Genomic DNA, 13,079 nt, shown 5'->3' with positions numbered 1-13,079 from the left:
CTTGGACACATTTGTCCTTGTTGCTAATAAGTGTTGACACCAATGGATAATTAAATGTGTGCAATTTTTTTTTGAGATGAGTTTCATTCATGGTTCTCAGATAAACTGATATCTTGAGTTTCTTACTTTATTATTGAAGGGCTTTGCTCTGTTTATGACATTTGTGTTTATTATTAATACCCGCTCCTTCCGGGAGCAAGAGTTGGTGTCGTTTCCCAAAGGGAGGTACGACATTCCTTTTCCAATGACCCCATTTTGCTTTTAGTATTCCCGTAAAGATTATGCATTATTGCATTAGCTTGACCGCCGTCATCTCAACCACCAAGCCATGGTCCTCTCGACCACCATGGTCTTGGTCGTTATCATGTTCTTGACCATGGTCTCAGCCACCATACTCTTTCCAAGCAATCGTACTTGTAACAAGTCAACCAATCAGTAGAACCTATTGCTCCCGATATAAGCTCAGAATTGATATTAAATTATTTTTGCCAATAAGGACTGATACCAGTGGATAATTAAATCATGTGTATTTTCTTTCTGGACGAATCATGAAATTTATAGGACAGTTAGGTACCTGCTTTGATGTAGTAAAATCGCATTATGAAAATTGGGAATTGAAAAATTGATGAACAATGAATGGATTGACATCAACTTAGAGTGAATACAGATCAGTGTTAAATAGTATGGGGGTCGATACGAGACAGTGATGAACTACCACCTCAAAAGGACTGGGGGGATAGCATTCAGTGGATTTAGGAAGGCGATTTTACGAATTGAAGAGAGGAAGAAAAAAGACAAAGATAAGCAAACAAATTGGAATTGTGAAATATGGACAAGTACTTGGTTAATGAAGCTAATTAGATGACCACCATTATTTTGCTCACTCTAAGGAAAGTATTTTATACGTGTTACTTGATCTTATTAGGATGCAATGATATGTAACTCAAAGTATATTTAGATATCAACCAAGTATTGGTTCACGAGTCAGTAAGTGACCACTATATTCGTTATTGGTGTGTGTGTGTGTGTGTGTGTGTGTGTGTCTGTCTGTGTGTGTGTCTGTCTGTGTGTCTGTCTGTCTGTCTGTCTGTCTGTCTGTCTGTCTGTCCCAAGCATAGCTCCGTGGGTTTTGATCCGATCCTGATAAAATTTTGGTGGGAGGTTTATATCATGATCTTGTGTTTTTCTGAGAATGGGCATGGTGCTCCCATTATGGGCAGAGCCACGCCCAAAAAACGTTTTTAGGGGGTAGCCAATTTCAATTTACATCCTCTCCGAGGGGGTTTGTCGAATCTGGCAGGGGTTTCGGTATTTGGTTAGCCCAATGGCACCTGCATAGCCTCATGGAGCTCGATTATTTTTTTTTTTTTTTTTCATTTTCGTCACAAGGTCACGAACTTAGAAAATTTCGAATTTTGACATAAAAATCATACGACCGCCCAAACTTTGAGAGCTAGGATGACAATATTTTTTATGCATAATCTTGAGGTCATTCCCCACCTAAAGTCTTGAAACCATTTTGCTCTATCTCGAACACCTTGCCCGTGGCACCCCTTCAAGTTTGTTTTTACTCTGATTTCATCAAAGTATGGATAATCCGAGGAGTGCGAAATGCCATATAGCGTATATGACGTTATATTGTTCCTGGAATGTTCCAGATGGGACGTTATATTATATTGTTCCTGGAATGTCCCAGAGGAAGTTTTGCACCAAAGGTCATAATCCTTGACCTTTGACCTTTAAAGTTCAGAAAGGTCAAATTTTCAAAGTTATGGGAATCGAACCGGGTTTTCGACCTTCTTCGACGAATTAACTCCAATAAGCGATAGCACGTATCCTGTTTCCGTATTTTAATGTCCACAACATTGTTTTGTGACCTTTAAAGGTTATGCAAAAGGTCAAATTTTGAAAGTTGTTGAACGAAACCGGGTTTTCGACATTTTGCAGCTAATAACCTGTCACTCGGTACCACATCATGTTGATCATTTTTATAACTTGGTCAAAAATTATCACATTGTCTCATCCTTGACTTCTGAAACAATCTACATCGTCAAATACTGCTCGTGAACCATTGCCGTCTCCAGACTTGTCTTAATTTAAGATAGTCATGACCACGATCCTCACTTGAGATACTAGCTACTTGCTCGATAATTTAGGATCGTCAATGATTCCAGACCACTAGAATTGTTCGAGTTCGTCAACAATTCTAGATGCATGTATGTGTGGGTTAGTAGAGCTCTGATGTTCCACAACATACAGATATTGGACAAAAAAAAATTGGAAGCTCTGCATGGAAAAGCGCTTGAACCACCTCTGGGAAGGCAGTTCCACAAAGGTGAGAAAATATGAACAAAAGAAGTGGAGGTGGATGGAAAGCCCAGATTTTGGAACTTTAACCTGGAGGAGATTACTGTGAGAATATATGCACCCTGAAGGTGCTTGAGAGGGTTTGAGGGATGAGGAAGCAGAGCGAGCTAAACCAGAGGAGAGGCGGTAAAAAACAGAGAAAATCGTTGGGTAATGTTGCTACGCATCCACAAACAGAGCAGAGATCGGCAGACATGGGAGCTGGCGGGATAACTCGGACAGCCGAATAATTTATTTTATGAACCTCTGCACATGATCAGTCAGAAAGTTGCACCCAAGTTTATCCAACACAAAATAAATTAGTTCATGAACAAGGAATGACACAAAATATGATGTACAGATAAGTTCAGGACAAAGAAAACGATAAAGACTAAAGAACCCCATATTAAATCCAAGGCCACAAAACTCCAAAAGGAATGGCCAAACAAAATTACCTATCCTTATTTACCTACGAAGGAACCTTTGGGCGAGAGTGGTAAGGTTCTTTGACAAGCACGAACATAAACAAAACGGAAAGGGAAAGGAATGAAAGATGTCATTGGAAAATGAGTCTGAATTAACTTGGGTGAGTGAAACCCCATCGTGCTTGGAGAAACCTGCACCACACTGTGGCAGAAGCGATGCATACACCCAGGAGTTTATGTCTCCCCTGCAGCAACAGCAAGTCTGTCTAGTGTGGTGGAAAAGAACTCAATTTCCACAAGTTGGATCAGCATACAAACGGAGAATCTTTAATTTTGTATATACGGAGGAAGAACATTGAAAGATTCACTGAAACATTCAAATGGACTTCACTGAAACAGAAGCCCGAAGCAATTCTTCTTGTACTAGCCGAAACCCCGTCACAGACGTATTCCGTTCATTCAACCGCCCTCACCAGCTCACCCACACTCGAGGGACATGGACTGGACAGGGCGTGCTTGCCCCCACCTACTCATCCCCTGCCCCTGCACCATTCCCCCCCGCCTTCAACTTGCTTAACCCCGCCCAATAATGTAATTACCCTGGCCCCGCCTCTTCATTCCCGCCCCCCTGTCCACCCCCTGACACTCAACCCCGCCTAATTCACCCCACCCCCGCCCCATTCCCCCCATCTCCCACTTTCATTTTGCTTACCCCTGCCCAAAAATTTGCTTACCTTGCCCCCCGCCTCTTCATCTCCCGCCCCGCCTCTTCACTCCCTGCCCCCCGTCTCAACGAAAAGTGTTTATTCTGCTTCAGAGTTGAAGGTTGACTAATGCCACTATGTGCGATGCACTCTTACAGGTAGGAAGTGTCTTTCAGTCCAGGTCACAGGACCGAGAAAAACGTGACGCGACCGCTAGGAGCACAAAATTGGTCCTTCAGTATTAATATATAGAAGATACAATGTTTATTGTTACATATTTTTGTGTCAAATTCACATTCTGAGGTAGTCAGCATGTGCAGAAGAGGGTTTTACATTGCAGACGCTATTTTCGAGGAGTGGAATTACACCGCTCAGCGGTGACGGTCTGTCGTCGACAGACGTAATGACGTCAGCAAATGACCGATGATGTCATGACGTCCTGACGCCTCTCAGCGGTGACGTCACACGTCGCCATGTAAACGAATGTAAAACGAAAACTGTTTATTCTGCTTCAGAGTTGAAAGTTGACTATTGCCACTATATGCGATGCACTCTCACAGGTACGAAGTTTCTTTCAGTCCAGGTCACAGTACCGAGAAAAACATGATGCGACCGCTAGGAGGAGCACAAAATTGGTCCTTCAGTATTAATATATAGATACAATTTGACATTCCAAAGTATGGGAGGGTGGGACATTTGACAACTCAACTACAGGATTAGCTGATAAGCATTTGGCAGAAGAACTCAAAACTGCAATGCATGTCCACTTTGGGTGGGAGGGAGAGAATGACACAATCATAGCAAAAGTTGCAGTGTTATCAACCAGGTCATCCTTTTTCTATGCAGCGAGCAAGACATTTCTTCATAGTAAGATATTCCTTTTATCAATATGCAGCTCAAAAGACTCTTGGGAAAGGGAAAGGGGACGATTCGACTCCAGTACAAAAATTAAATTTATGAAGTACCAGCAACAATTATAATTGAGAACTGCATGAATATAATTATTTTTCTTTCACACTAGTCTCAGTAGGGCAATTACAGCCAACACACAACTCAAGGCATGGACCTCCAGACCCCAACAGCAGTCACAATGCTCCTCCAGTAGCAGCTTCAATTCGACTCTGACTCAACTCCCTCTTGGACATTGACAAAGTGATGTCCATCAACAGCAACACACTTAACGACATTGACAATGACCTCAACTACTCCGACGACAACGACTCCCTCACCAAACACAACCCCACCACCTCTCTTATTGGATGTTATGAAACCTGTGGCGGCATCTCACTCAGGTCATCCAATGACGACCCATCACTGTACTATTAGGATGGCTCCAAGGCTGCAAGGTCCCACACTGAGAAGATTCTTGAGAGTTATCGAGCATTATAGAGGCTTCTTAAGGGTTCTAGAGGGGAATATGGTGGGGAGGAACAAGATCAAATGTACATGGGGAGGGTTGGGGGAGAATGGGTGGGGGTGGGGGGGGTGGAAGAACATTAAATCACACCTCCAAATGCCTATCATGTGAGATTGAATGGACATTTCTCACCTTCTCAGCTTGCCCTACCTTTCAGAAACAACTCTTATATTGCCAATCTGTTCTGTTCTTGTGTATGGCAGCTTGGCTTCCAGATAGCTATCATCTCTTGGAAGTGTGGCTGTGCTGCTGATGCCTTGCCCCTCTACCAGCACACTGTTACTCATTTTGCCGACCTCAGAAGGATGACAGGCTGAGTCAACTCCACCTGGTGTTAATTCAGCAGTCAACGGGGCTCAAACTCAGGACCCTAACACAACAGGGAGAATCGGGCAAAGATGATCGTAACCACAATGACAAATGCTGAACACCACCTCTGGGAGGTCTGCCAACTTATGGCTGGCTACACGCGCAAAACAGCACGTCTTCTAGACAAGGCAGATGGGTTTTCACAACAACTGCACAACATGGCTGATCCTAAGCAAGCCACCATAGCCACGAAGCCAACACCAGGTTATGTTTCCAATAACACAACCATTTAACTCGTACAAATTTAAAATGGTTTGGTGGCTTATCGTGTTCAAATGCACAAAAGCAGACATAAGTTGAACAATTATTTAACATTTTCCAGATCAATGAATTACATTATTTGTTGTCTTCTGGATTGAATGCTTGCATCAGCTGAATCTTGTATGTGTCCAGCCACAGTTGCATGTGCAGCATTTCATGTACCATTGAGCAGAGTAGCTGCAGCTTCCTGATAGCAGTCTGAAAGGACAGTTTATAGGGACTGTGCTCAAATGACTCACAAACGTGTTCAATATCCTCAACACTTGGGTTTGGCCAGCCTGCCCCCTCCTACGCAAGATCTCCATAAACTATTTGTGTGACTCACGAATTGTTTTTCCAATGGTGGCTGCCTTCCATAGTTTCTCCTGAAGCTTCGTTGAATCTGTGTAGTTGATTTGGTCTCTATAATCCAGAAAACACACTGCGTTCTTTCATGTGGGGATGCCATTTGCAGTAAATGTGACATCATGTGTCACAGGAGACAACCGGAAACCGAAAAAGTCAATAAAACTTTGATAAATGTACTCTAACATGCAGCAACCAGCATCTTTGTATCCCATCTCATTATTTTTTGTTATGGTTTAATTTGGAACTGTAATTTCTGGACACCCTGTATATTTAAAACAAACATTTCTGGCAAATAGAAGATTAACCCAAAATTATCTGTTAATCTCACTGATAAAAGCTGAGGTGCTATGGATCCAGCGGTATTATTATGTATTTCAATATTTTCAAGTATTTGTGTATTTGTTTGTGCGTTTGTGTGTTATTCTTTCATGGTCAAATTGAAGCACGTAAAGGTCCCAAATTTTGGGGGTAGGTACAGTGCTTCAGAATCTGGGCAAGGTTTTAAGCTACCACATGTTGATGTCCATTTTGAAGCCACCAAAGGCCGCTGTAAAGTATATATTGGGATGTGGGGTCAGGCAGTACTGCCGCCAGCCCACACACAAAAGGTAACCTTCATGAGGACAATGACTCCATAGCTTTTAAATGTCCAACACATCCCAAAACCACCGCCGGGAAAAGTTCACCCAGCTGGGCAGCGCCGGTAATCCCCTGCAAGTTTATAATAGGCATTATTTTCCCAACAGGGAGAATCAGGCAAAGATGATCGAAACCACAATGACAAATGCTGAACACCACCTCGGGGAGGTCTGCCAACTTATGGCTGGCTACACGCGCAAAACAGCACGTCTTCTAGACAAGGCAGATGGGCTTTCACAACAACTGCACGACATGGCTGACAAGGAGATGCCGGACATGCGTGATGGCCTACACGGGTTTGCAGAGGAGTTAAGCAAGATCCAGGATTACCGACAAGCGCAGGTCTCTCACATCTGTTGTACTCAATGTAATTCAAGAGAAACATACCTCGATCAATATTTTAAAGCACACTAGATTTTGATTTGTGAGGATCAAAACTTAAACCCAGAGATTGTTTTGTAACTTTTTTTTGGCAGTATAATACCTACACATACATGTCAACTTCTGCACTATATATACTTTTCGGTTTGTAGAGGAAGAAGTGAGTACTCTCTGTAATTTGTATTGAGGCTTTGGCTGCAATCAGGGATCTCTATTTAAAAATACAAGGTTTCAGTGGTTGTGCACCACCACAGGATACTTTGTGACACAAGCATGATGTCCTCCAATATCCTTATCTATGTCTTGTGATTGCTTGTATGGGAAAATTCCAGGTTCAACGACTTGAGGCAAAGGTACTGGAGCCTTTGAAATCATATGGAGAAACAATTAAACTAAAACGGGTGAGTTTTTCTTAAGGATGATAATGGTGGTGACAATGTACCTTGATTGTGGAGCTTTGTGCATGTTACAGCAATACAAGATATATATAATTTTATATACATATATATGTACACACACACACACACACACACACACACACACACACACACACACACACACACACACACACACACACACACACACACACACACACACTGTCATACCCAGGTTTATGTCGGGGTTGCATTCCTAAAAAGTGTGACAAGTATCGAAACAACGATGTAAGTGACAGCATTTTTTTCTAAAAATAATTAATGGAATAAGTGGTTCCTAACATCACAACTTCATGTATGTTTTATTTCGCTTTTTTACCGATGACATTACACTTTTTTGGTAAATGACAGTTTCAGTATATTCAAATGCACATACGTGTACATAAATAAATTTTTTTTTAGCAGACATTTAAATATAATAGGACCACTGGACCTGTAGCTTATCTGGGCCCTGGCCTAATGTCAACCAAATTTGGTAGCATTGTGTCTGGTGGGTCTGGAGAATTCGATTTTTGAAGGAATTTACGTGATTTTCCCAAAAATTGAATCAGTTGGCCATTTTGACACACTTCTGGTCAAGTGATTGGCATGACATCTGCAATTTAACATTCCTACCCTGGCCGAATGTTGTAACCCTAATTTGGTAGCATTCTTACTGGTGGGTCTGGAGAATTTTTTTTGAAGAAATTTACTAAGACTGCCATTGCAAAGAGGTGGCATTGCATTGCATGTAGACAACTGGTGGGTCAGGTAACCACGTGAGCTCTTGCGACGAGCTTTGCAATCCTTGTTACGAGTCAGGAGCGGAATGTTTCTGCCAAATTTCAGTTGGATCGGCCCAGCGGTTTGGCTGGAGAAGTCGAAATACGAGACGACGAATGGACAGACGGACGGATGGACGGTGGGTACACGATGTCAATATCTTATCTGGAATTCCAATTCCAGATAAGTGAAAAAATATACCTCTTCTGGAAGTGGTCGAACTTGGTGTTACCTTTTCTTCTTGCTCCTTCTATGAACTCATTTTTATAGATGGTACGCACCATAGTCAGAGGCAAACTTAATAATCCGGCAAAATTAATGACATGTTTACCAGCATCCATTCAACAAATAACTTCAAATTTCACTTTTAAGGTAACACTTTTACAATACCTCTTAACCACTCTACAGTACATTTATCTTGGTATCTCCCGATTTGGTACTTTAGTGATGTATTCTGGCAACTTTATTAGTCTTGTGAGTTCTGAAAATGCTCGAGAATAAAAGGTATGACTGTTAAAGTACCATGAGTGCGAGTTGAGGTGACACGAATTGGGTCATGGTATAAATAACATGATAACGTATTTGCACAACAACATAAAAAGGGGAGACCTAAATCGGGGTATTACTGTATGTATATACATCATCATCAGCAGCTATTTTCAGTCCACTGCTGGAGAAAAGGCTCAGCATTTTGACACCATGTTGCTCTGTCTCTTGCTTTGTTGTTCCAATTGACTCTTCCCAAATATTTGTTAATTTCATTTCTCAATCTTCGACATGACCTTTCCCTGTTCCTGTTGCCATTCATAGGTCTCCATGTTAATATTTTTGTTCACCTATTACCTGATCTTCTGCTAATGTGTCTTGCCCATTTCCATTTCCTGGATTTGATTATTTCTAAGATATCCTGGGTTTTGGATTGTTCTCTGATGTATATATGAACATGTTTAAATATATATATATATATATATATATATATATATATATATATATATATATATATATATATATATATATATATATATATATATATATATGTATATCTTCTTCTTCTTTCGGCTGCTCCCGTTAGGGGTCGCCACAGCGGATCATCCGTATGATCCGCATAGTGACTTGGCACATGTTTCACGCCGGATGCCCTTCCTGACGCAACCCTGGTCGCCTCTTACGACACAGGGATATGGTACACTTATTTTAACCGGGGTATACACCGGCCCAGTATACTGGTACTCATTTCGCTGACCTCGGAAGGATGACAGGCTAAGTCAACCCCCTGGTGTATTAATTCAGTGGCCCAACGGGGCTTGAACTCAGGACCTCTTGGATCCCAAGCCGCTGCCCGAACCACTGCGCCAACACCAGGCTACATATATGTGTGTGTATATGTGTGTGTGTATATGTGTGTGTATATATGTATAGATATATATATACATACATACATACATACATACATACATACATACATACATACATACATATATATATATATATATATATATATATATATATATATATATATATATATATATATATATGTATATATGTATGTATTGTTGCGAATTCGCACCCCGCCGATGTGCGAACGACCGCGTGTAACCAATAGCAGCCGCTTCGCCCACCGAGCATGCAATTCAGTCGTGATCCTCTCGGAACAACACCGGGAGCTAGTCACGGGTGAGGGTTTATCCTCACCACAACTCAGTCCGCATTCTACCCACGCGAAATAGGGTCCGATCGCCGAATGGTCGATTTACCTAAGTACCCGCGCAGATAGCGTACCGAGGAGTTGCACCATGCCACAGGTCGACTCCGGACATGAACCGCTTTAGCAGCTCGTTCCATGCTACAGGAATAACCGAGCGGAGTTATCGTCGACCTTGACGGTTCAGATTATTTACCGGGCGTTTTAAACCCACTACCAATCCCTTACGTGATGCAAGATGGAGATTCAATAAAAGGAAAATACGAAGCAAAACAGGGAACAATTGGACAAGCACATTTATTCACGGAAGCACGGAAGGCACATATATTACAGTCAAGCAAGAAAACACAATAAAAGCAAGCGAAGAGACACGCAGATCTACAACCGAATAATGCAATTCACACGGCAACACTTAAAACAGTTCTACTTTTCAAGACTGGCGCCACCCACAGACATTTACACAAAACCCCAAAATAAAAGGAAGTCGCGACTTCCCTGAGCGTGTCTTCCAGCCCTTGGCGACCGCAACTCCGAGTCCCTCCGGTGTGGTCCACTGGGCTCGTGCCTCGCGCCTGCATGTGTCGTCCGCCCAACCCGAACGAAAGAATAGAACCTCAACCTCTTCCTCCGAACAAACGAACCATAAGCAGGGACTCTCCAACAACTCGGCAATTGTCATTCAGGGACAAGGGAACAGCGACTCTCCAACAACTCTCGACAATTCTCATGCGGGGACAACCGACCAGGGACTCTCCACAACTCTCGACAATTCTCATTCAGGGACAAGGGAACCGGGACTCTCTACGCCCACGCTTTTTGTATGGTTGGGCTCCGCCTTTCGCTCCGCCCGCGCCCCGCCCCGTTCTTGGCTCCTCCTTCCTTCGAGACCCTTCCAGAAAATGCCTTGAAGGGGGGGCGTTCCTCTCCCCCGGCCGCGTCACACCGCCCATCCGCCAATCGGGAGAGGACGCACCACCCCTCCTCCTTTCTCACCAAGCGTGGGGAAAATGGCGGGAAAACCCCACAGGCCTTGTTGGTTTTCTTCTCCACGCGCCGTACGACGAGGGAAGGAAGATTCGGGCGGGAGATATTTGCGCGGGCGTTTTGGGCGGGAGATCATGGCGGGAGATATTTAAGCCGGAGTTTTGGGTGGGAGATGCCCCTTCACACCCTTGTTGCTGCTGCCACTCCGCTCCTTTCATCCGTCCCGTGGAGATCGTGACCGCACGGTGCTCGTTGCATGGCGAGTGGTGAAGATGGTGGTAGCGTAGTTGTGGAAGGTGACGTCGTGGTGTGAATGGAGTGATCGTGGAGATGTTGGTTGTGGCGATGTTCATTATTGTTCTTGCACCAAAATAACGACAGCAAAAGAAAAACGGCTAACTGAAGAATCGCAGCCCGAATGCATCACATATATTCCCTCGATACAACGGGTTTGGGCTAACCACACATGGACTTATCGATATATCTCACCTGAGGACCCTTTATGGTGTATTGCGAATTTCCACAGCCGTAACAATATGTATGTATGTATGTATGTATGTATGTATGTATGTATATATATATATATATATATATCTATATATATGTATGCATTTATATATATGTATGCATTTATATATATATATATATATATATATATATATATATGTATATATATATATATATATATATATATATATATATATATATATATATATATATATATATATATGTATGCATTTATATATATTGTTGTGGTTACCAGATTCGCAAACCACCATTCAGGTCCCTTAGGTGAGGTATCTCGGCAAGTATATGTGTAGTTAGGCCCAAACCCGTTGTCTAGTGGGAATACATGTCATTTATGCGAGCTGCGACTCTTCAGGATAGCCGTTTTTCTTTCACTATCTTTATTTTGGACCAACCGCCATGATTACCACCACAACCACAACATCAACCACCAACCACAACGCCGCTTCACCACAACCGCCACGACCTTCACGTCACACCTCGCAACCGTAGCATCGCCACTGTTCTTTCCCCGCTGTGGGTACCGGTGTTGGATTCGTGCAGAGCGCGCGTCGAACAGCGTGTACAAAATCATGGATTTTGTGCTTCAAAAACGGATCAAAAACGACACACGCCCACTTTTTGCCGTCCAATCGGTGAGCGAGGGGCGATTTGGCCCCGCCTCCAGAACGATCGATATATGCAAATTTGTGGATCAAAAAGCCTTCACGCCCACTTTTTCTCGGGCCAATGGGGAGCGAGGTGAAAGGTCAAAGGGAGGGGGTCGAAGGCGAAGCTACGGGGGGATAAAAGGACCGTGTTCGTCAGTCAGAGCGGTGTGGAAGTCTGGAGCCCGAAGCCTGCAGTAGCTGGAGAAGCTGAAGAGAGTCGAACGAGGAGAGCCCAAAGAAGAGTCCAGGGTGGAGAGTCCAGAGGCGGAGAGGCGGCAGCGGCGAAGGCAGACGAGGGGGTGCTCGCGACGGTGCCGGGAGCTGCACGCCCGAGGAAGGCCGGCAGCGCGACCTGGCCGAGGTGGAGACGCACACCAGGGATAATAAAGATCCTCTATACCCCGAGCATCAGCAACCCCCTCCTGTTTCCCCCCGCGCTGAGATAGTGCGACCAAGGGGGCCCCTTTCCCACCCCCTGCCAGACACTGTCCGCGAGGCCCGCGGAGTGAGGCGCCATCGCCGCTCCGCGTCTCATCACCAGACGGGTAGGCGCGACCCGGTCTCGGCCTCAGGCCCGCCTCATTCTTGGGGGTATTCTTTCCTTGGTTTTGGGTATGTGTTGTCGGCGCCGTCTGTGAGGTAGAATTGTATAAGTGTTGCCGTGTGCTCGGTAGTCGGTATTAGCTCTGCATTGTCTTCGCTTTTATATTTGCTTTTTGTGTAAATGGAAGTGTGTTTTCTTTTTTTGTGTGCATTTGGTGGAATTGTATTTGTGTGCTTCCCGTGTGCCGCGAATAAATGTGCTTTATTGTTGAACTGTTCTCCCGCTTCGCTTCGTCTTTTCCTCCATTGAATCCTCATCTTGCTTCACGTAAAGGGTTGGTAGTGGGCTGAATACGCCCGATAATTAATCGAACCGTCGAGGTCGACGATAACACCGCTCGGTTATTCTGATAGTACGGAACGGGTCGCTTAAGTGGCCCGTGTCCGAAGTCGACCTGCGGCGAGGTGCGATCGCCCGGTCTACCCTCCGCGTGGGTACTTAGGTAGGTCGAATTTGGCGAGCAACCCTATCCCACGCGGGGGCTGATTGGCTCGATCGCGGTGAGACCGAAAGGTCCACCCGTGA

The 13,079-nt window shown here is 44.0% G+C and overlaps 1 protein-coding gene across 4 annotated transcripts in view; it reads left to right on the top strand.

The window, feature by feature from the left end:
- Nucleotides 1-13,079, top strand: part of LOC147022096 (CBY1-interacting BAR domain-containing protein 1-A-like) — an 83,181-nt gene that overhangs the window by 10,819 nt on the left and 59,283 nt on the right. For all 4 annotated transcript variants that reach the window (XM_085892680.1, XM_085892678.1, XM_085892677.1 and 1 more), the window contains exons 2-3: nucleotides 6,617-6,851; nucleotides 7,223-7,291. In XM_085892680.1, the coding sequence (XP_085748806.1) occupies nucleotides 6,633-6,851; nucleotides 7,223-7,291 (288 nt within the window). In that variant the 5' untranslated portion in view covers nucleotides 6,617-6,632. The remainder of the gene's footprint in view (nucleotides 1-6,616; nucleotides 6,852-7,222; nucleotides 7,292-13,079) is intronic.

This window comes from Eptatretus burgeri, chromosome 8, assembly GCF_056783735.1.
Source record: "Eptatretus burgeri isolate ZD-2024b chromosome 8, Ebu_testis_v1, whole genome shotgun sequence".
NCBI classification, from domain to species: Eukaryota; Metazoa; Chordata; class Myxini; order Myxiniformes; family Myxinidae; genus Eptatretus; species Eptatretus burgeri.
Note: the sequence above shows the minus strand (reverse complement) of the source record. Positions and strands in the feature narration are given on the sequence as shown.